The sequence below is a fragment of the Camelina sativa genome, chromosome 9 (genome assembly GCF_030686135.1).
Source record: "Camelina sativa cultivar CO46 ecotype springtype chromosome 9, ASM3068613v1".
Taxonomy (NCBI): domain Eukaryota; kingdom Viridiplantae; phylum Streptophyta; class Magnoliopsida; order Brassicales; family Brassicaceae; genus Camelina; species Camelina sativa.
In genome coordinates this window covers 43,454,272-43,476,215 of record NC_141888.1, presented here as the reverse complement: position 1 = coordinate 43,476,215, position 21,944 = coordinate 43,454,272, and the positions used below count along the sequence as shown (strand labels likewise).

At 35.5% G+C, this 21,944-nt stretch overlaps 3 protein-coding genes and 2 pseudogenes across 6 annotated transcripts; 2 read left to right on the top strand and 3 right to left on the bottom strand.

Moving 5' to 3' along the window:
- Positions 1–372: 372 nt before the first annotated feature.
- On the bottom strand, positions 373–3,373 carry LOC147939453 (transcription factor bHLH96). Its single transcript, XM_087467703.1, has 3 exons — positions 2,266–3,373; positions 1,294–1,695; positions 373–595 (listed from the first exon to the last, which is right to left on the bottom strand). Exons 1-3 carry the CDS (start codon positions 2,731–2,733, stop codon positions 500–502), a joined length of 966 nt encoding a protein of 321 aa, XP_087323829.1. The 5' UTR covers positions 2,734–3,373; the 3' UTR covers positions 373–499.
- A 7,459-nt stretch (positions 3,374–10,832) lies between these two features.
- Positions 10,833–11,210, bottom strand: LOC147939452 (transcription repressor OFP14 pseudogene; annotated as a pseudogene).
- Positions 11,211–13,244: 2,034 nt separating this feature from the next.
- On the top strand, positions 13,245–14,724 carry LOC147939451 (RING-H2 finger protein ATL11-like). The gene has a single exon (XM_087466886.1). It carries the CDS (start codon positions 13,245–13,247, stop codon positions 14,469–14,471), a length of 1,227 nt encoding a protein of 408 aa, XP_087323012.1. The 3' UTR covers positions 14,472–14,724.
- LOC147939450 (uncharacterized) lies at positions 14,708–17,074 on the top strand. Of its 3 annotated transcripts, none has more exons than XR_015566720.1 (10): positions 14,714–14,844; positions 14,948–15,077; positions 15,321–15,465; positions 15,577–15,704; positions 15,831–15,894; positions 15,993–16,110; positions 16,193–16,290; positions 16,412–16,453; positions 16,545–16,757; positions 16,847–17,074. XR_015566720.1 is itself a non-coding variant. In XM_087466887.1 (10 exons), the coding sequence occupies exons 1-10, from the start codon at positions 14,744–14,746 to the stop codon at positions 16,913–16,915; spliced, it is 1,116 nt and encodes a 371-aa protein (XP_087323013.1). In that variant the 5' UTR covers positions 14,714–14,743; the 3' UTR covers positions 16,916–17,074. The 3 variants fall into 3 exon arrangements, 2 of the variants coding, with proteins under 2 accessions (XP_087323014.1, XP_087323013.1); XM_087466887.1 differs by having other exon boundaries at positions 15,831–15,902; XM_087466888.1 differs by lacking the exon at positions 15,321–15,465 and having other exon boundaries at positions 14,708–14,844; positions 15,831–15,902.
- LOC147939449 (receptor protein-tyrosine kinase CEPR2-like) lies at positions 16,940–21,401 on the bottom strand (annotated as a pseudogene). The gene is made up of 4 exons (XR_015566719.1): positions 21,264–21,401; positions 17,877–20,312; positions 17,580–17,788; positions 16,940–17,496 (listed from the first exon to the last, which is right to left on the bottom strand). The product of XR_015566719.1 is annotated as a receptor protein-tyrosine kinase CEPR2-like (transcript).
- Positions 21,402–21,944: the final 543 nt, after the last annotated feature.

Here is a 21,944-nt window from a genome sequence, read left to right as displayed (position 1 = left end):
GTTTGGTATTAATTAAGAATAAGCTAGACAGACTTTTCAATGAGTTTCTTTGAAAATGGATTCCTTCTTTTATGAATGCACAAAAATAGCTGAAACTAGTACTATGTTTGCTTACCAAAAAACTAGTGGCGGATTCAGTCAGACAAAGTCCCTCCAATTAGAATTAGCCAATTAGGTGTTCGACGACCTCCTTCACATGACTCATACCTTACGATAATTGGTTGAAATGTTTTCAGCTATATATCTCACAACTAATCAATTGCTTAATTAAGGTTTATAAGCTACTTCCTCTTTTGTTATTAGGTTTGAATTAAGGCCATCACACACAAATCCTCTATATGTTTTAGTTATTTTTTTGCATTACAACGCTAATTAACAAAAAAGAAAGTAGAATTTTATTTTATTTTTATTTAGTTTAATATGAAAAAAGAGAGTAAAAAGATCACACATGAAAAATTAGAGTTTCTCTAAATGTGTCATAACTAAAAGTTCAACTATATTAGCTAGAGGATGACTCTTCTTCGATCCTCCTTAGGATTTGATTCACAGCTGCTGCAATATCTTCCACTGTATTCAATTGGCTACCTTCTTCAACCTGAATAAACCCATTATTTTTTAAGTTAGAAAAAAATGATTATTAAGTTACACGAAAAAGGTTGATATAGTAACTCAAAAAGTAAAATTATAATAAAAGAAAATGTTATATATTTCGAGGAAGAAGCTTATGAATGTGTCCTAAAACAAGTGGCGTCATTTCGTTCTGCCGTGCACAGTGCATCCACAGTTCTGTGACCACCAAACTTCCACAGTACACACATATATATACACATACATTCACACATGTGTAGGCATATGTCATCTTTTTGGTCCCTGATTCTTACAAGAATCAATGTTATGATAGTACTCATTGTTTTCTTTTTTTTTTTAATAAATAAGAAACGATGATTTTGACCCCCCAATAATTGAGGGCAGCCCTAACCAAGTAAAACAGAACAATTTTTATTATTGTTCCTCGAAAACCTTTTCTGGCCCAGACAAATAAATCACAAAATGTACTAATGAGAGACACATTAAATGAACAAAAACATTTGTGACTGGGAAAAGAATCATTGAATCATATATTGACCCAAAACTAACAATGACAATAATGATTAGTCTCCCATTAATACCACTTTTATTCGGATATGCAAAATCAACCCACTAACCCTAAAAAACGGTATTATATAATCACTCTAATCTCGTTAGTTAGTAAAAAAAATGACGAAAAAGAGAGAGAAAAAAAAAACATTGTACCTTGACGCTGATGGAGTAGAGGACGGAGTCATCTCGAGTGGTGACGTTGAGATGAAGAAGAGTGAGCCTTAGGCTCTGTATTGATGCGACCAGTTTAAGAAGCTGCTTCGGTCGCTTCTTCGCAAGTATCTTCAGACTTGCATGGCTCTCCACCATTGTCACCTCTATCTCCGCCATCCCTTCAGCCGCTGCCGCTGACGTAGGCTGGCTCGAGTACTGAGGAAATGCAAAGAAATCCGAAAATGGTCCCGATGAGCTAGCAGCGACGATTGTGTTGGTCTGGTCGCGGCCGGTTTCGTTGTCTTCTGCGGCGGTCTTCACCGGAGGCTCAATTGATTGTAAATGATGCTCAAGCTCCTTTAAGTAGCTAATGGCTCCGCCTACGATTGACGCTTGATCTCCCTTTAACCACCAACCATAGGTTAGCTTAGCCCATAGAAATTGCTAAAGGTTTTGCAAAAACAATCAAACATTTCTACTATATTTCGTACCTTATTTTTTATATATTTAAATATTATGTCACCATTTCATCATACATCTATAATCTGTATAGTCCTTTTTGGGTGCAATGATGTTCAAGACTTTATTTATGCTCCCACAATTCCACTAACTAAATTTTCATTTTAGAGACTACATGATCTAATATTATGAAAAAAGAAATAACGACTAACTTTGTATATATTTTTTTTTTTGTTTGTCATCATATATAACGGCTTTCATTCATCCATCATCATTCTCAAATTTATGTTTAAAGCAAATAAACATGCATACATGCATAGCTATATATATGAACATATAGCCTATCTGCCTATGTATGTCCTAATTAGCTAGAAGTCTAGAACATAGGCTTTGCCTTTTTTTTTTTTTTAATCTTTGACACGTCAAGAAATTACAGCTAAAGCTAAAGCACTACTGAAGATATCACGCGCTCACACACTTATATACATATAAATGTTGTATGTAGAGACTAACCCTTTGAGCGTAAGAAGGTGGCATGAGAGAACGGAGAACGGCGAGGTACTCATTCATCTGTTTCCGGCGATTTCTCTCAACGGCGATGTGAGTCATCCTCTGGTTCTCGATCTCTTCCTTGTTCTTGCAAGACCTCGTCCTTCTCCTCTTCCTCCTCCCTCCTACCGCCACATCCAACGGCGGAGGCTGGTTCTTGGTATCGACGGCAGATCCATAAGGAAGGTCGTCTCGTGGCCATTGAAGATCCTCTTCGTTGAAGTTATAATCATCACTGTTATCTCCGCTTTTACCGTTGTAATTATTACTTGCAAACCCATGTTCTTGTCCTTGCCCTAGCTTAATGTTGTTCTTGGTGTCTTGTGGATCTAGATCTTCTTCTTCTTGAAAGTACAAATCGTAAAACGGGAAATCTTTGCAAGAGATGTAGGAGAATGGATCTTGCGGGTAAACAACAGCCTCCAAGGCCATAGTTAGCTAGAAAAAATTATTGAAATATACACTTGAATATGAAAAGGGTCTGAGCGAGAGAAAGAGAGGAAAAAAAAAGAAGACAGAAAGTGTTTGTCTTTCTCTTTTTGTCTCGAGAGGGAGACAAGGCAAAAGGTAAAGATACACTAGGGAAATCAAACTTGTTATTATCCCTCTACAAGATTTTATTTATAAAAAAAGAAATTCAGAAATTGAAGAAGAAAGGAAACAGAAAAAACTCAAAAAGTGTGGTTTTGATCTATGGAAGAGACGAGAAGCTTGTGAGGGTTATAAAGCTGATATATTTTTTAACAATAGAAGCTCTGAAGAAAATCGAAAAAACAATTGAGTTCAGAAAAAGTAGAGATATAGAGAGAGGTTGTGTATTATTTGGTTTTGCACGTGAGATTGTAGACCGGTCCACAAAACCAAAGAAAAGATTCTGTGTGTTTTTGCAGGCTCTGGGGTTCGTCTTGTTACACTCATATTCGATGAGAGAGAAAATTATAACATGTTTAAGTCTCAACTTTATACGTTGCCATGTATTTAATGTTTTTTTCGCCGTATATGATCACATGTGAGTCAATGTAATAGAGAATGAAAGCTCTTCATTACCCCTTTTAATCCCAAAGTTTGGAATGATGATAATTCTGTTGTATATCACTTTTTTAAGTGTTCAAATAATATTTTGCTTCTATACGGTACGGTGCGTGTGTAATGCGTTATTGATCGACAGAGAGAGAGGGGGAGAGAGCTTGATGACAAAGTTTGTTTTTTTTTTATTGTTTCTATGTATCAGCCGACGTCAAAGCTTTATAAATTCGAAATCTTAAAGGCTTATTTATACGAGTATTTTTCCCCGAACCATGCGGAGACAATGACCGCTGATTTATTCTTTTTATGAAATCATATCGTTTATCACATAACCCTACCCGTAATGGAATAACCGTAAAAAACATCAAAAACCATGCATGGGTCCGAAAGCATATTTGCCTTTACAACTCTTGGAAGCTAACGATTTATAGAGTGAAAATTAATTATAAATGAATACATTTGCTTAATTAATTGTACAATCTAGCTACTTGTTTTGATTTGTAAATCATACTGTAGTAACTTTTAGTTTTCGATTTATTTTTTCACAAAACAACAAAGTATTTTTGCTTTATATATTTTCGATTATTCATAATATACAAGGTTTCATCGTATGAACGGAAACATTATACATGGGCCGCACTCGTATCTGTATTTCTTTTTCTGTAGAAATACACTATATTGCATAAAACGATAACACTTTTTCACTGCAGAACATGTATGAATTATACGTGCCATTTTTTAAAACACTGGCTGTACCAACTTTTGTTAACGCCAGTTTTTAAAAAAACATTCAAAGAATATATTAGATTAGAAGACATTAAAAATATGTAAATTCGTCTAAAGAGAATATACTTTTAACCATGTCTGGTTCAAACGTCTTTAATAACAAGAAATATTATATACTTAGCTAAACCGAAAACAACACTAAAATCATATAAGTATATACCCAGATTGAAACAACCTACTTGCATATTAATTAAGAAAAAAATTGGATATAAAACTTACCTTTTCACCGTTTTCGACTCCCTAATACTGGCCGCCACATACTTCCTTTTACGTTTTATTTTTCATTTAAAACAAAAGCAATATGATTTTTGTTCGTTACATCAAAATTACTCGACTATATATCTACGTTTCGAATGTTCGTAAAACAATTAAATTAAAAACCTACCCTCCAAAAGTGATAAGAATTAAACACGTCTCACATTTGCCATCCGATCCATTTACTCGGTCAAATTTATCACAGAAAAAATCACGGAAAAAAAATTAGAAAAACATTTCGGCGTGTGGGGTATATGCTTTATCAATGTAATCATGTCATGTTTTAAACAAAGTATTCTTGATGTTGACATATGTGATAACTAAGAGATGATAGCCCAACTTAATTTGTCTATTAACTAGGTGGCATCTTTCTATTAGTCTGATTAAGCACAGTATCATTAATTATGACCGAACTTTTATGCGGAAGAGAAGATATTAGAGTTGGATGGCTATGATATGACTTAGGGTTGCTGTGTAACAAAGTTGGTTGGTCGCTTGAGCCAATAGAGAGAAACAACAACTTAAATGTGATCCAAAACGTACAAAATCTCAGATAAAAAATCATCTGATCAAGAATCCTATTTAGAAACACGGTGGAAAATAAAATCTAAGGCTATGATACTCTTGTCTCCTTTAAGTCCGTGTAACCTATAGTTTTTTTTGGGACACAAAAGATACCACAATTTCGAAACCATCCAAAGGTGTACTATAGTAGGAAAAATAGTCCCTCGACTGTAAATTTCGGCAAAATACTTTAGATACTTTTTCAAGGAAGCATTTACAAGAATTAGTGCAACGTTAATTTGAAAACAAAAAGAAAGTCAAGTAATGATTTAACTTATAAAGCAATAATAAGGAAAAGACTACTAGCTCTCATAACAAAAAAAAAGATTGATTTTATAAGTCCTATGACTCGAAAACAATTACAATTATATATATATATATATATATATATTGATAATACTGAAACAATGTTAATAGAAAAGTATAAGAAACACTTGTTCCACTCACATATTTTTCTATCCAATTAATCAATTAGTTGTTTTATTTACCAAATTTAATTAAATGCGAAGAAGATGCCAGTTCCTCTCGCTTGAATTCCAATTAGTAGTGTTATATTGAAAAATCATACTGATTAAAATTTTATTTTTAATTCATATCTAATTTTTAAATAATAGCCTTTAATCAGTTTCTAATAATTTTTATAATTAAATAACTACTTGTACTGGTTTTAAAATTCCAATTCGGTCGAGAATACCTTATTAATTTATATGTTATTTATGAGTAATATGTATTGATTAAGTGAATTAAAACTTTGGTAATGACATAATAATGGTACTAGCAATAAAAAATAATATACTGGTCAATGCATGAGTAGTTTCATGTCTAAACAATTGATAAAGATTTGTCCCGACGATATGGAGGGATGAATTATTTCTAAAATAGTTTTCGATTCATCTAAGATAAATGATCAGCCCGACCAAAAAAAAGATAAATGATCAATCCCGGCATATAATATATACATAAACGATCCAACATATAATATCTAAAAGGGCCCTATGCAAAATCATGACACACAACGACACAATTAAACCCGTGGCATAAAAGAACTTGCAAGAAAAGAACTAAAACAACATATAATCATTGTTTACACATATTAAAATATTATAATGACGCATGCATTAGATATTTTAAACACTTCATATAATATATTGTGTTAGTTTGTTATAAATTTATCACCAAACTTTTTTTTTCTATGAAGTTAAACTAGATATAGTTATATTATTAATTGATCAATATATGACCTCATTGTTTTTGTATTAGTGTTTCAAGTTGTATTGCAACGTTTTAATTTAGTGTCTAGTTATGTTTTTTTCTGTGGATTACAAAACTTCCAATATACTAATCATATATCAAATAATTGAATAATACGAAAACCATCCAGAAATAAATTGAGTTGCTTTTGATAATTCAAAAAAAAATCAAAGCATCAATTTAAACGATTCTTTAACAAAATGAAGTCTACCTTATGTAAGAATGATATGGCGGTGAGGGTCAAAGAAGTAAAATTGAAACAAGAATGGGACGAGACTGAGCCATGTGACCTCACAACACGCTTCGCCTCTCTCTCTCTCTCTCTCTCTCTATTGATCTCAAACATTGGCTTCTCTCTTTTCGATAACACAATCCAAAGCTCTCTCTCTCTTTCTCCCTCTCTCCTCTCTCTCTCTATTTCCGATCAAAAAGTTGAGTAGCTTTCTGCAGCAGTACCATTTCCAATGTCTTTGTTTCCCATTTACTTTTATCTCATCCTTCGGTTCCATTATACTCCTACTTGATCAAATCATGCTCAGTTAATATTGATTCACATTAAAAGTAAATGTTTTTTTTTTCTTACAGCAAATGGCGTAAGTATCTCAAAGAAAGATTAATGCCTTCCGCCTTACACTCTCTTATGTAATTTTTATTTAGATTTTTTCACATATATCAAAAAATGAAAATATAATTTTTTTTTTCTAAATTTTAATTTAATTTAAAATGGAAATTAAGTTATTTGGAAATTCTCAAAATATAATATACGGCACAACAAAAATACAAGACATGCTATCATAGTACCAAAACCAGTTGTTTCAGTAATCGGTACATGTAAATATCGTCACCCGACAGCGTGAATACATTATACATATATCGTTTTCAATCGGCTCGATACATTTGAAATTTTCGATAATGACTCTATTTTCCAACAAGACATTCCATACGGTATTTTGGTTTTCTGATGGTTTTGGGGGTTTAATATTTATAGTATACAATTTCCATGCACATTTTTTTACTAAGAACGAAGAGGTTTTTTCTTGGAGAATGTAATAGTTTCTGGTATATATGGTGATTACTTTATTAATGCAAATTTATCAGATTCTTGTCCAACTTGAATTAAATTATATAGTATACTACTATGATTTAACCAAAAAATAATCTAGGGACAAGCTCAAATAACACGTCGCAAGTTCTCCTTTGTCGTAATGTAGTTAGATGCACGCTCTTCTACAACATTTGCATGTCCTTATTAGTGAAAAATATAACGACGTACTTAATTATTTAAGTTAATTAATACATGTTCGTACATGATTCTTGATGCCCTGGCCATATCTTCGTCGGATTATGGCACGCATATGTTTAGAATTAATTATTTATTTATCGAGTCTGACTATATGCTTTTTTGTTGGTCTTACTGCACTTTGTAAAAAAGTGAAATGATCTGCTAAAAGTCAAGTTTTACACTAGTCTGATAGGTTTTGACCATTTTTTTTTTTCCAAAATACTTCTTAGGATAAAAATTTCGTATATACACACCAATGACCTATCAATTTTCAATTCATATCAAGATATGGGTTTAAACTTTTAAAAATTTGAGATAATTTTGCCGTTTAGTAACATTTATTTATGAAGGAAAACAAATAAAATATTGCTGTCTTATTATAGAAACCTGTGTTTTTTCAAATCAAAGTTTTGTAGCAAGATAACTCTGGCAACGTCATAAGCCCGAAAATGCTAGAATTTGCAATTTGCTGTCATTAATATATCGGAGCATCCATTTTTATACTTTTGTGGTGATAATTAAAAAAAAAAAAAAAACTAAATAGCTTACAACTAAGCAATACTGGCAACAAAATTAACACCCTAACTATCTACATTATAAAACAAACCTCTGAAATTAGCATGTGGTTGAAGCGGAAACCCCGCTACCTGAAATTCTAACTCGAGGGACTGTACTTGTTCAAAGCATATGTTCGTAATATTCTAAACCTTAATTATTATATATATATATATATCCTTTGTCTTAAGACTAGCTAGATTGCGATAGATATGAATCATCGTGTTAAAGTTCTAATTTGCTCTGGCCCATACGTACTAGAGCGTTTGTTTTTAATTTCGAGATTTTAGAAAAACACATTCTCTATTTCTGAATTTGGTGTTTCGTTTTGTTATTCAAGATACAACAATAGTTCATTCACAATTCCACAATGTATCCCTTTTAAGCTCAAAACAAAAGGAAAACAACAAGAATATTATCGATAGTACGTAAAGCTAAAAACAGTTGCTTGTAGCGAAAATCATCAACATAACACATATACGAATTCAACTTTTTCCTACCACTTTATTGAATATGATGGATGGTGTGATCGTGGGAAGATTAGGATTCAATGGATCTTAACTTCCTATTATTAAGAGTGAAAATGAATTCAAATGTTAAGACGACTTAGGAGGGAACACTAATTATAGTTTTTTTTAGAGAGTGTGATGTTATGAAGTTTTGTGCATATTAATAAAATCTAAAACAGAGAATCTCTCTTATATCTTTAAAAATATATATATCATTATAACCAACCAATAGTTCTATATTTGAAAATATTGTGTAACTTACATAAAAAAAGAAGAAGACCAATCTGTATAGAGAACTCTAACATCAATTTAAATAGTGAAGTGAACATTAATCAACTACTAGTATACCGTGAAGCAGGTAATTAAAAGGCTAAGATGTGTCCCCTATGCCTACGTATTTATTTAATCGGTCCATGATTTTGTTAAATTTAATTTTCCTCTTATTTATTTAACCAACAAAGAATATATTGTCATTATTTAAATTTATTTTCTTGATAGGAAAATTCAGATATAATTAATCATATTTACGACTAATATTATTAACTTAGCGGAACATACTATAATTAATATCTTCGGGTCAACTAACTTTTCTGCACGGATTTGATTCGTATATATGAGACTGCTTGTTGCAGCTAAATTAGCTTATGAAGCTTACTTTATTAAGAATTTTCAAAATTACAATACTAATTGTTTTCCTTGGAGAAACAGTTTATGTCTCCACCCTACAAACTTTTTATGTCATAAGTGAAATTGACACACTTATAGATTTACATGACTATACATATATAGACCCTTCAATTATTCGTAAGTAAAATGTTCGTATAAGCGTTTCTTTAGAAAATTCGAGAGCCAAAGTGGATTTTCTTTTTACGCTTTATCTATCTTTTTAAGTTCTCATATATAAAAAAGAAGAAATTGGCCATTATGAAATTCTCATATTAAGCTTAGTCTATACCAAAAAAAATAAGGGTAATATAGCTTGCTTAGCTGTCTCGGCGGATGTATGATGTATCATATGTCGATATGTAGTAAACAAAAGTACATGTACATGGAGTCATCACATGCTATAATAAATCAATGGAGTCCAATGATACGATGGTGGACTAATGATCTTCGTAGTTCAATATTCTACAAGCTTAGGAATTGTAGGAATCTTATTCTAAAACTATATGATATACGAATAGTACAGATCATGGTTATAGCATGAGAGTTTAGGTAGCTATAAAGCGAGAGAAAATCATTCTTAATTTATATTATATATTTTCCTTGAAACAGGACATGTGTAACTATAAGTCTATAATAAATAGATTTGTAGGGTTTGTGTTTCTTAGCTGAAGAGCAGACCATAGTTCTGCACTTCTATTACACGGTCTTATATAAAAATGAGTGAATCAGTAAGAAAAAGATATTGGTAAATATTATGTGCGTGTCTTCTCTGTGTCACATAATACCATAGATATATCAGACATCAACCCATGTGAATGTGATTTCAAAAGACGCTAAGCGAGGCTCACACGGTTGAGTAATGGGGCTTGACTGATACAAAACTTAGAACTAAATGGGCCTCTCAGTATATAATCTGGAACAATTCTTAGAGGTTGTTTATCGGGGGTTCATAAGAGAGTTTTTAGTGTTTTGTTGGAAAAAAATTAATCAGAAAAAAAGAAAAAATGCAAGGGAGCCTCTTATATAGAAACCCCAATTCTGTTCTAAGAGACGAAACGTGTTAACCTGCTGTTGGCCAGGAAAAATAATAGAGAAGGGGAAAAAAATTTGGCTTGCAATTAATTTTAGATTTTATTTGTTTCGTCTCTCTCCCTCTTTCTCTCGCTATCGAAGACTCGAAACGACAAAGGCGAGAATTTGGAGTCGAAGGTTCTGGAGGAAGAGGAGATGCGTAACGGAGGCGAAGGAATGACTCGGCCGTGTCCCATCGTGATGCTTGAATCGTCTCCGTGACATGAAGCAGGCGATTTGAATTCGGAGTCCACTCAATCGGAAGAGATTGAGTCAATTGGAATCAGAGGGTAAGTTTCTCAATACAATAGATTGTAATCCCGATTAGTGTTTTATGATTAGGGTTCTTTGATTTCGGATCCCAATTTATGGTTATTTTAAGTGATGCCTTTGATCGATGATCACGATCTCCTTGGAAGAGACAGTTTTTGATATTCTTGTGATCGCCTTATATTATTAGCAAATGATGTTCTCTCTTTGGTGTTGTTGTTGATGGTTCTGTTCTGATATGGGTGTGTGTTAATGTTATGATCTCGTTTTGATTATGTCTTTCATGTGTGTTGATGCTATCTGATTGATTTATCATCAGTGTCTTGTGGGGACTTCCTTTTCTCCTTGTTTTTTGTCAACCGGTGGTCTTCATGGTTAACCTCCTGGTCATCTCGGATGCAGAGGGATTTGAAGTTCTCCACAAGAAAACGATCAATGTCGGACAAGGTGGCGGCGTGAGCGGAGTCCTGGTAAACGGGTTTGTCTTTGTTGAACCTGGTCTTGCTGTTGCGTCGTCTGTGCTTGAAGGAGAAGGAGAGCTTCTTGGGATGCTTACTAAGCACCCAATTCTTAGAGGATGAGAAAGAATGGGAAGACGAGAGTTGCAGCTTCTCTGTCTCTCGTTTGATCTTTGACAGGTAACCATGCAGCGATTTCTGCAACGGGTTTGGCATATCTATCCTCGGATTGGTTTGCTCTACAAACAACTACGCATGATGAAAACAATCTCTCAGATTCTATTCTCTTTTTCTTTGGTGATTGATATACGCAGGAAGGGAGGAATGGTAGCGGGGTTAATTAGTCAAAATCTGAAACTGTTGTTCAACGCTTTTACGTTGTTGGTAATCTCATTAATTAATAGCAAGTTATTTTCTTCATTCTTTGTGGTGCATATGTCTACTCTAATGATATGCGCAGGAAGGGAGGAATGATCAATGCAACGTCTCCCTCGTCTCCAGCCTAATTAGTGTCTTCTCTTAATACTTTACTCTAATGATCTCTTTTAAACTCTTTGCTTGTAAAGAAGAGGAAACATGTAGTTGTTGGTTTTATTGGGCTTATTCTGTTATCAAGTTTGCATATTCTCATTTGTATAAGTTAGAGAAAACAAAAAATGAGAGTAGTAAAAAAAAACATAAATGGCCGCCCATACATCTCTCCACCAAAATTTACTTATTTCTTTCTTCACAACAATAGTCAAGAAATCTCAAATATTGCTAAACCATTGTCAATTCGTGGTTTTCTATAAACATTGTTAATGTTGCTGTAATGTTTTCTCACCATTTTGTGTAATATATGTGCTCCATATTAGTTGCCTATGATTCTCATTTACAAATCTTTAACAAAACAGATGAAGAACCTCTGTTTTCAAAGTTTTTCAGAAACAAAAAATATAATTTTAGTTTTGTATCTTTGAAAATTAATTAAAATGCAATATTTTTAAATTTTATAAAATCTTAAATGTTTACACATTTATACCATTTCTGTTCTATTTAAAATTTTAAAAAACAATATTTTTAAAAATAAGAGACCCAAAATAAGAACCTACCAATAAAAGAGAAAATTTTATCTAAGATATCATGGGTTCTTATATTCCAAACAGTACACAATTAATTCATAAAAAAATTAAGAACTCCCCTTATATGAACCTCCCAATAAACTTGCTCTTATAGGTTAGAACTTACGGAACATCTCTTTTTTTATCACATATCCAATCAGTATCCCATAGAAATAGAGGCTCTAAAAACCTTTTATCATTTTTATAGATAATCTACAACAATGAGATGCAGCCTATAGACTTATTCCCTAATATACATAAGAAGTTCATAACCTATAATTGGAAAACGACGTGATGACGACATGGGACGACGCACGATGCGAAGACAAATTAGTGATCACTTTCACGTATTAAATTTATTTTGTTCGTCAACGTGAAACTTTCATGCGTGATTGCGTTATAAACCCATAGTGCATAATGCAAAATTCTCTGCCAGACATACAACTTTTAAAAACTTATTTGACCAAATAGCCACCATCTCACACACCCCACTGGTTTTATCTAGAGGTTACCATAATGGTTTTTTTTTTGTAAAACTACCATAATGGTTTTATACGATACATCAATATCTCTGTAATGACATTATTGTTCCTTATATCGAATTGATTCACTTATATTATTGTTCGTTTAAAATATTTAAAGGCATTGACATTAAACTGAGATAAGCCTAAAATATTTTGGAATATAGGAAGGAACTGCAAAACTACGTAGAAACTAACAATTATAGAACCATCACATTAACAACAAATCTTAGCGATATTTGCACTAACCGGTTGCTTCGTTGAAAGATACATCCCAACTTCTTGACGGAAACATCACAATCACATCGTATATTTTAAACAAATCTGTTAATAAAATATTCATTAGTTATGCCGTCAACATAAAAAACCAAAAACATATTCATTAGTTATATGATGCATCATCTTTTAAATAGTGCCATGGTTCAAACTTCAAAGTCAACCTACCAACCCACAAACCCTTTGCAACCATTGAGCAACCTCAAATCACATTATCTCTTTATGTTCCTAAAGTTTTGATGAGTTCATATCATATCCACTTACTTTGATCATACCAAACAAGAAAAAGAAATATATAGACAAGGTTATTGGTTTTTTTTTTCATTGCATGGACCGACGAAAGTTTGGTCCTCATGAACACCAAAGGTATAATTAATCTCAACCGTTCAATCATCGGTGGTCATGATCATGGTTCCATCCTCCAAGTACTCCTCCTTTTTCTACTCCTCTTCTCCAACCACGGGGGCTTTCAAATCGCCGCGGGTCAAGCCAATCCCGGTGGTTCAGACGTTACCGGGGATAGCTCTCGGTTTGACCCAACCATGGCAATACTCATGATCATCCTCGTCAGCATCTTCTTCTTTCTCGGGTTTTTCTCCGTCTACATCCGAAGATGTCTCGAGCGAGTCATGGGGATGGACTACGGAAACACAGAGGACGCCGCTAACTGGCTTACCCTGAACCGTCAACCGGCGCGTGGACTGGACGCGTCGGTCATCGAGACGTTTCCTACCTTTCAGTACTCAACCGTGAAAACGCTTAGGATCGGTAAAGAAGCGCTCGAGTGTCCTGTTTGCTTAAACGAGTTTGAAGACGATGAAACGCTGCGTTTGATACCTAAATGCTGCCACGTGTTTCATCCTGGTTGCATCGACGCTTGGCTCCGCTCTCACGCTACGTGTCCTCTCTGCCGCGCTGATCTTATTCCCGTACCGGGAGAATCTATAATTCAAATACCTGGTTTAACCAACGACCCTCCCGGTTCTGATCCGACCGGTGATCGGGTTAGAGTTTTGGGTTCACCAGACGCGCGGTTGCTTGATTCAGTGGCGTTGACCTGTAACCAGAGCATGCCACGTAGGTCAATGTCTACCGGATGGAGTTTAGCCGGAATATTTACCAATCCTGATTGGACCGGTCATCATTCAGAAAATCTCGACCGGTTCACACTTAAATTACCACAAGATATTCACAATAAGATCGTGAATCCTAGCCTTTCAAAAGGCCACATGTTACCTCAGGTAATGAGTTCAGCGAGAGGATACAGAACCGGAAGCTTAGGAAGCGAGAGAAATTATTTCTACTATGAACGGTTCGACCACCAAGATGGCCGGTTAGACCGTAGACCATTCTCGATAACTCCTCCGTACCGGACAGGCTCGATCAATAATAACACGTCTCCTCCAGACGGCAGTATTGATCAGGTGCGTGCTGCTTCACCCAAAAGTTTGCTTCTAGCGATGAAATCACCGTTCGATCGGTTGTTTCTTGGAAAGAACAACAACAACAACAATAACGTCGGTGAACGTTCGTCGGATCATCTCCGCTCCGGCGATGCTACTCCGTCACATACTGTGTAAATTGGTTATTAAGAACGTCTCTTGTACATAATTTTTGTTTTTTCTGCATTCTTCGTTTTCGTTTTTTTAAACGTTACGTTACGGAACAATCGAACATACGAGGTCCAGCTCCGTGTTTTTTTTTTCCCAATTTCATTAGGGTTTAATATGATAATTTATGAAATGTTGGGGTTAAATTGTAATAAACTATTTATACGGGAAATGACTTGAAATTATGTAAAAGTTTTAATCAAAATAATTAGCGTTTGCAAAATTGTGTGATCTTGAGAGTGATGATGACGATAATGTACAAAATCGCCAAAGCTACCTTACGAAACAGGAACTCAAGCTTCGCTTCGCTACTCTACTCTCTCCAGGCTCGTTCTATCTCCAGGTGAATCAAAAAAATTCAACCTTTGTTCTCGAATCTTAACGGCTTCACTATGAATTTGTAGATCTATTACATCAATTTTGGATGTTTTGTGATGTTGGTTCAGGCAAAGTAAGCCTGAGAGAATGGTTGAGACAAATGAGATGAATGTAACTCGTGTTCTATGTTGCGGTCCTTATTTTCCTGATGCCTGCAATTTCACCAGAGAATATTTGCAACCTTACCCTTTTGTTCAGGTATAAACTATTTTGATTCCTTCTAAGTTGTACCAATAGTTAAAGTTGAAAACTTTACTCTCCTAGACGAGTTTATTGTTGTGTAGGTGCTACTGTTTGAGATTTGGTTTTAAACTGTGTAAATTAAGCTCCTTTAGTTCTGTAGGACCGTGCGTAAGAATCCTTTGTTGGTGTTATTGTAGTAAAAGTTCTTATCTTGAGATGGTTGTTGTTTATTTTTTTATGGTTTGGTTTTACATATAGGTCGATATTGTCCATTACCGTGATGTCCCTGAGGTTATTAAGAACTATCATATATGTGTGGCAATGACGATGAAAATGGATTCATATGTTATATCTCGTGCGAGCAAGATGAAGCTTATTATGCAGTTTGGTGTTGGTCTCGATGGTATCTTTCTCTGTTTTCTTATGCATTATTAATACATGATTAAGCTCAAGTATTATACCTCATAGACGGACCGTTTATTTAAATATTTTTCATGTAATTTACTTCTGGCAGGTGTTGACATTGATGCTGCAACTAAACATGGGATTAAGGTGGCTAGAATTCCCAGTGAGGGTAATGGAAATGCAGCATCTTGTTCTGAAATGGCTATATATCTTATGCTGGGCCTTCTGAAGAAACAGGTGGCTTATTTATTTGATTTGCCTCTGTATGGTTTCGTTAGTATATCTCTTAATTCCCCAAGTGCTAGTTCTGATATTGCTTTCTTCGTTATAATTACTTCGTAACGAAATGTTATTTTATTGCAGAACGAAATGCAAGTATCTCTGAGAAGCAGACTACTTGGAGAACCAACCGGTGACACGCTTCTCGGTAAAACAGTGAGTCTCAGTGTGTCTTAAATCTGCATTTGATATCTTTGGTGTGTATCCACTTACAAAAAAGTTTTCTTCTTTCTTTCTATTATACAGGTTTTTATCTTAGGATATGGAAACATTGGAATAGAGCTGGCTAAACGGTTGAAGCCATTTGGGTCGAGAGTAATAGCCACGAAAAGAAGCTGGCCTGCTTCTATCACTGACTCAGACTGTATGGGCTCTCTGTTAACTCCTCTGTTTGCCTTGACAAACCCAATCCTGAGGTCTAGTAATTTGTTAACTTGTATCTTCAGCCAGCCTTCTTGATGAGAAAGGTAGCCATGAAGACATTTACACATTCGCTGGCAAAGCTGATATAGTTGTTGTTTGTTTGAGGCTCAACAAAGAAACGGTAATGTTACCACTTCTCCTTCATTATAAACTTATCAAGTACATGGCTATATATGCAAGAATTGTTCTTGGCTATATATACATTGACTATAATTTCTGGATGATGATCTTATAACTTTCAGGCGGAGATCGTGAACAAAAAGTTCATATGTTCAATGAAAAAGGTGATTACTAAGAGCTATTCATATATGAAAAAAACGAGTTGGATTAGATTGTAATGACTGATTACTGTTGATGTCTCTTTTGTTGTTTCAGGGTGCTTTTCTTGTAAATATTGCCCGAGGTGGTCTGATAAACTATGAATCAGCTTACCAGAATCTGGAGTCCGGTCATCTAGGAGGCCTTGGAATTGATGTGGCATGGTCTGAGCCATTTGATCCAAACGATCCTATCTTGAAGTTTAAAAACGTTATTATAACCCCTCATGTCGCTGGCGTTACCGAATACTCATATAGGTCCATGGCCAAGGTAAAACTATCCAAGGAAAAGATCCACTCTTTTTGATACGTCATTCGGTTGAGAATGGATACTAAACTCTTACTGTTTGTAAAATGTAGATTGTGGGAGACCTCGCTCTTCAGTTGCATGAAGGACTTCCTCTCACTGGAATCGAAATCGTTAATTGATGAGATTGCATTTTCGTCACAATGTGATTTAATAGTATCGTTTATTATGTTTACTGAAGAACTTATACTTAATCCATGTCTCGTTATGATAGATAACTCTTGACATTTCACTGCAAATTTATAAATATGAAAAAACTAGTCTCTCGAGTTTTGAACAAACCCATACTCTTGTGAACAGGTAACCAACTTAACCCGTCTATATATAACTAATTAACTAACCTATACTGTAATCTTCCCTGTTCTGTCAATAGAATTGGAAACACAGGGATCAGCGTCGTCAAGCTTTCTCACGACCTCTCTCATGCTCGGTCTGAGATTCGGGAGCTTTGTAGTGCAGAGAAGACCCATCTTCAGAACTCTAATCATGCTTTCTTCTACGTAAGACGACAAAACTTGCTTGTCCAAGACGTTTCGGAGGTTCCTCCGATCTTGTTGAATCTGAGAGTAGACATAGTCAACAATGTCTTTCCCCTCTCCAAACTTGTCTTCCGTCGGCCGGAGACCGGTAACTAGCTCTAAAAGAACCACACCGAAGCTGTACACGTCACTCTTCTCTGTCGCTTTGAAGGAGTAAGCCAGCTCTACAGTCATTACATCACAACAAAAAAGAATCAGTTCCAGCTATCATCACGTGAGACAAAGTTGAAAGAAAGGTAAAACTCACCGGGAGCCATATAGCCATGAGTTCCAGCAACACAGCTCCACTCGTATCCCTTGTCTGCAACTTTAGCAACTCCAAAGTCTGCGATTTTCGACTCGTAATCTCCATTAAGCAAAATGTTGCTGGACTTAATATCTCTGTGAATGATCGGTGGACAACAATCATGATGCAAATAGGTGATTCCTTTAGCCGCTCCCACCGCGATTTTATATCTGTTTATTGACAAGAAGAGGCAAAACAGTTATAGGTGATCCATAACTTGAACCATTTGGAATGGTTGTTAGAGAACAAAACATTTACCTCTTGTACCAATCCAGTTCCGGTAATCCACCTTTGATAGTCTGGCGAAGAGCATGGTACAAGTTCCCATTCTCCATGAACTCAAACACCAAATAGCTAGAACCTCTTCCAACTAGACAAGCGTAGAGCTTCAGCACGTTTCTATGTCTGATCTTCCCAAGAATCTCCATTTCCGCAACAGAGACCTCTGCTCCATCAACTTGCTCATCTCCTCCTCTCCGCAACCACTTAACCGCCACTGTCCCGCGACCCTTTTTCAAATCAACACGGTACACTTTTCCCGCGCTTCCAGCTCCAATCACATGATCTTCATCCAACCTACATATCTCCTCAGCATCAAGCTCCATTTGATGAAAAGACGCGATCTTCCATTTCGCATCCGCTTTGCTAACATCTCCGTTTTCTGATTCAAGCTCACGTATCTTCGCCACTCTGTAACGCAACGCTAACAAACCAGTCACAAGCACTACCACAACGATCGCAAGAGCCAAGAACAAGAGTGTTCCATCCATTGAACCATTCCTCCGCACATGTTGGTAGCCACTGCAAACACTCAGCCCCAAGTTCTGACTTGTTCTGGCGTTTTGGCTATCAACACAAAGCTTCTCGTTATTAGTGAACGCGGTGGATCCTCCCACCGCTAAAAGATCCGGTGGTATTCTTCCTGAAAGTTGATTTTTAGACAAATCTATGAAACTCAGCTTCAACTTCACAAGACTCGCTGGAATCTCACCCGTTAGCTTGTTCCCTGAGAAGTCCAACGAGTTTAAAGAAGCAACCTGAGATAAACTGTTCGGTATTTCACCAGTCAAGAAGTTCTTGGCGAGATTCAGATCAACAAGTTTGACACAACTCATCAATCCAAGAGGGATAGATCCTGTTAACGAATTGTTTTCAAGATGCAGAGATGACAACTCTTTCAACTCTCCCACTTCTGTCGGAATGCCTCCGGAGAAGTTGTTGTCGCTCAGATAAATCCTCTCTATATTGGTCAGTTTACCAAGCTCACGAGGAATCTTGCCGGAGAATCTATTGTTCTGCAAAATGAGCTGGCTCAGTTCAGTTGAACGTCCAATCACTGGAGAGATCTCTCCGGTGAGTTCGTTCTCGCTGAGATCAATCATCTTAGCAAGTGGTAGATCCCAAAACCCTTCAACAACATGACCACTAAGACGGTTCTTGTTAATCCTTAGTCTCAAGAGAGACTTACACTCAGCGTATGATCTCGGAATCTCGCCGGAGAAACCGTTCTGCAAGGCGAGCAAGAATAGTAGTTTCTTGTTTTGGCATAAGAATCTTGGAAACGGACCTGTAAACACGTTTTCAGATATATCAACCGTGTCCAACGGCGAGAACTTGCCGATGTTAACAGGGAAGTCACCGGAGAAGTTGTTTCTGTAAATGGAAAGAGAAGTGAGGTGAAGAAGTTGGCCGAAGCCAGAAGGGAACTCGCCGGTAAAGTTGTTTTCATGGCAGTGGAAAACTCTGAGCTCTTTCAAGAATCCGAGTTCTTGAGGTAAAGAAACCGTTCAACTGATTTGAAGAAACATCGAATTCGCGTAAACGAGTCAAGTTCTTAATCTCCGGAGGGATTTCACCGGTTAATCTGTTGTTGAACAGCTCAATCTTTGTGAGGTTTACTAATCTTGTGATCAAGAATGGGAAATCACCGGAAACTGCGTTGTTGGCGACGTCGAAAGTGTCGAGACCGTTGAGATCAAAGATGGAGTTTGGTATCTGTCCTGTCAAGTTGGAGCGAGCTAAGAAGAGCCAAGTTAGTTTCTTTAAACGTCCAAGACTCTCTGGAATCGTACCTTCATGGTAGTGGTTGTTTCCGAGACCGAGAGATACCAACTGAGTCATATTACCAATCCAGCTTTGAAACTCTCCGGTGAGAAAGTTTCCGGAGATGTCGAGAGTCTCTAAGGTTTTAGAGGAGAAAGGTTTGGGATTGTTCCGGAGAGTCGGTTTGAGGTGAGATTGAGGACTTTGAGGTTTGTGCAGTTGGTTATCTCCGGCGGGATTGTTCCGGAGATGAAGTTGGATGGAAGTGATAACGTAGTTAGCTTTGTGAGAGCTGAGATTGATGGAGAGATGGTTCCCGAGAGGTTGGCGTTGGCTAGTGATATACCGGTGACTTCGCCGGAGATAGGATCGCATGTGACGCCGCGAAAGACGCAAGGGGAATCGGATGGTTTCCAAGATTGTAGAACGTTGTGAGGTCGTCGAGGCGGTTTTTGAAGCGGAACAGAGCTTGTTTCTCAACGGTCGATTCTACTACATTTGGCGGGAAAACTGAGAGGAGGAGTGTGACGACCACAATGGTCATCATCATGCCTCGTCGGAGGTCCGGTCTTCTCGACATTCTACGGTGATATCCAAGGGTCAATTCGAAGCTTAGGTCTTCATCATGGTTGATGGACTGTAATCACTTACCTACATAGACAATTATTTGAAATCAACAAACCAAACCATTATATATTTCTCTTGATATGAAAAGAATATAATTAGTCGCAAATTGCGACTCGCAGTAATCATCCACTCAGTCAGGCCTCAGGGACTCACTTTAAAAATAGATTAAAAAAATAACAGTGGGATAAAGACAATTTAATAGGAAAATCTATCAATGTCTATGTGGTAATTGTATTATGATGATTTTGCCAATTGTGTTTGTGTGTATTTTTCTATTCCGTACATACATATATGAATTATTAATTATTATTATTATGCAAAAATAATGCAGGTTTTGTAAAAAAAAAAATGGGGTCATGTGATTCTTCCATAATTTTCTATAATTAATAAATTGAATTTTGTAATATAGTTATAGATTAGGTATAAAATAATCATTTCTATCTCAAAAAACTGATTGGTATTATACAAAGAATATATAATTATAAGTAAATGGACAGATTAGGTACTAAAACATACAGAAACTCATAAGTGAGCTTTAAGGTACTCATTACAGTGCAGAAAGAAAAAAAATGACTAATTTAATTATTTGGTTTGGAAGTAAAGCAATGATCTATCTTTCACTCTCTCCATCTAAATATGTGAATAAAAACTTCAAAAACATTGAACCTTTACTGAAAAAAAGAAAGAAAAAGAAGAACCCAACATTGAGTATAGATTAAGGATTAATGATTATAAAGTAAATAAAAGGGAAACAAAGTTTAAAATTATTCATACAGATTGTAGTTAGTGGATAAAGTAATTATGTTATTAGTACAACTACTAACCTACACATTTTGAAAGTTAGAAATTCATAGTAACTTTTTTTACAGAATCTATCCTTTAAAGAAAACAAAGAGTGTGAGGCTTAAAGATTCAAAACATAAAACCAAGAAAAAAAAGCAACAAATTAAACAAAAGATTAATGAAAATACGTACCTAATAATAGTCGAAAACAATCCAGAATCACTCAGGTTATGATGAAGGTAAATCTGTGAGAGGATTCAAAGAAACAGAATCCAAAAGAGAGTAATTGAAAAGATTTTGATTTGTGGTTTCCAGAGACCTTTTTGTTGTGATTTTCTTGGACCACTTTCTAGGAGAAAATCTCTAGGTAACAAGAAAAAGCACAAGAAGTTTTGATCTCGAGGGGTTTGCTTCGATTACCAACTGATTTTGTAGATAACTTGAATGAAGAATTATATATAAATATTCACTTTTGTTTCTCTCAAAAGAACAATTACAGAGAGAGATGTCTCCAAGAAATTACGAGAGAAAGAGAGAGAGAGACTGATTAGAGAAGATGGAGAGAAGAAGAGAGAGGAAGAGACAGACAAGATAGAGTTGTCGTTGAGACTTGGAGCCAAAAGGTTTCATCATTTATCTAATCGACTACTCTCTCCTTCTCTCACCATACAATTCATGTTTCGTGAATATTATAAATATATGTTTTAAAAGTTTAATAAAAAAAAAATCATCTGACTAATACTGATTTTGACATATGTTTGTGATGATCTTTCTTAATTGTCCGATTCTATAATTAGTTAGTACAAAAACATTCAACAAAAAAAAGTTTCATCGATGTAAAAACATTCAACTTTCGGTTAATGTTTCTAGATG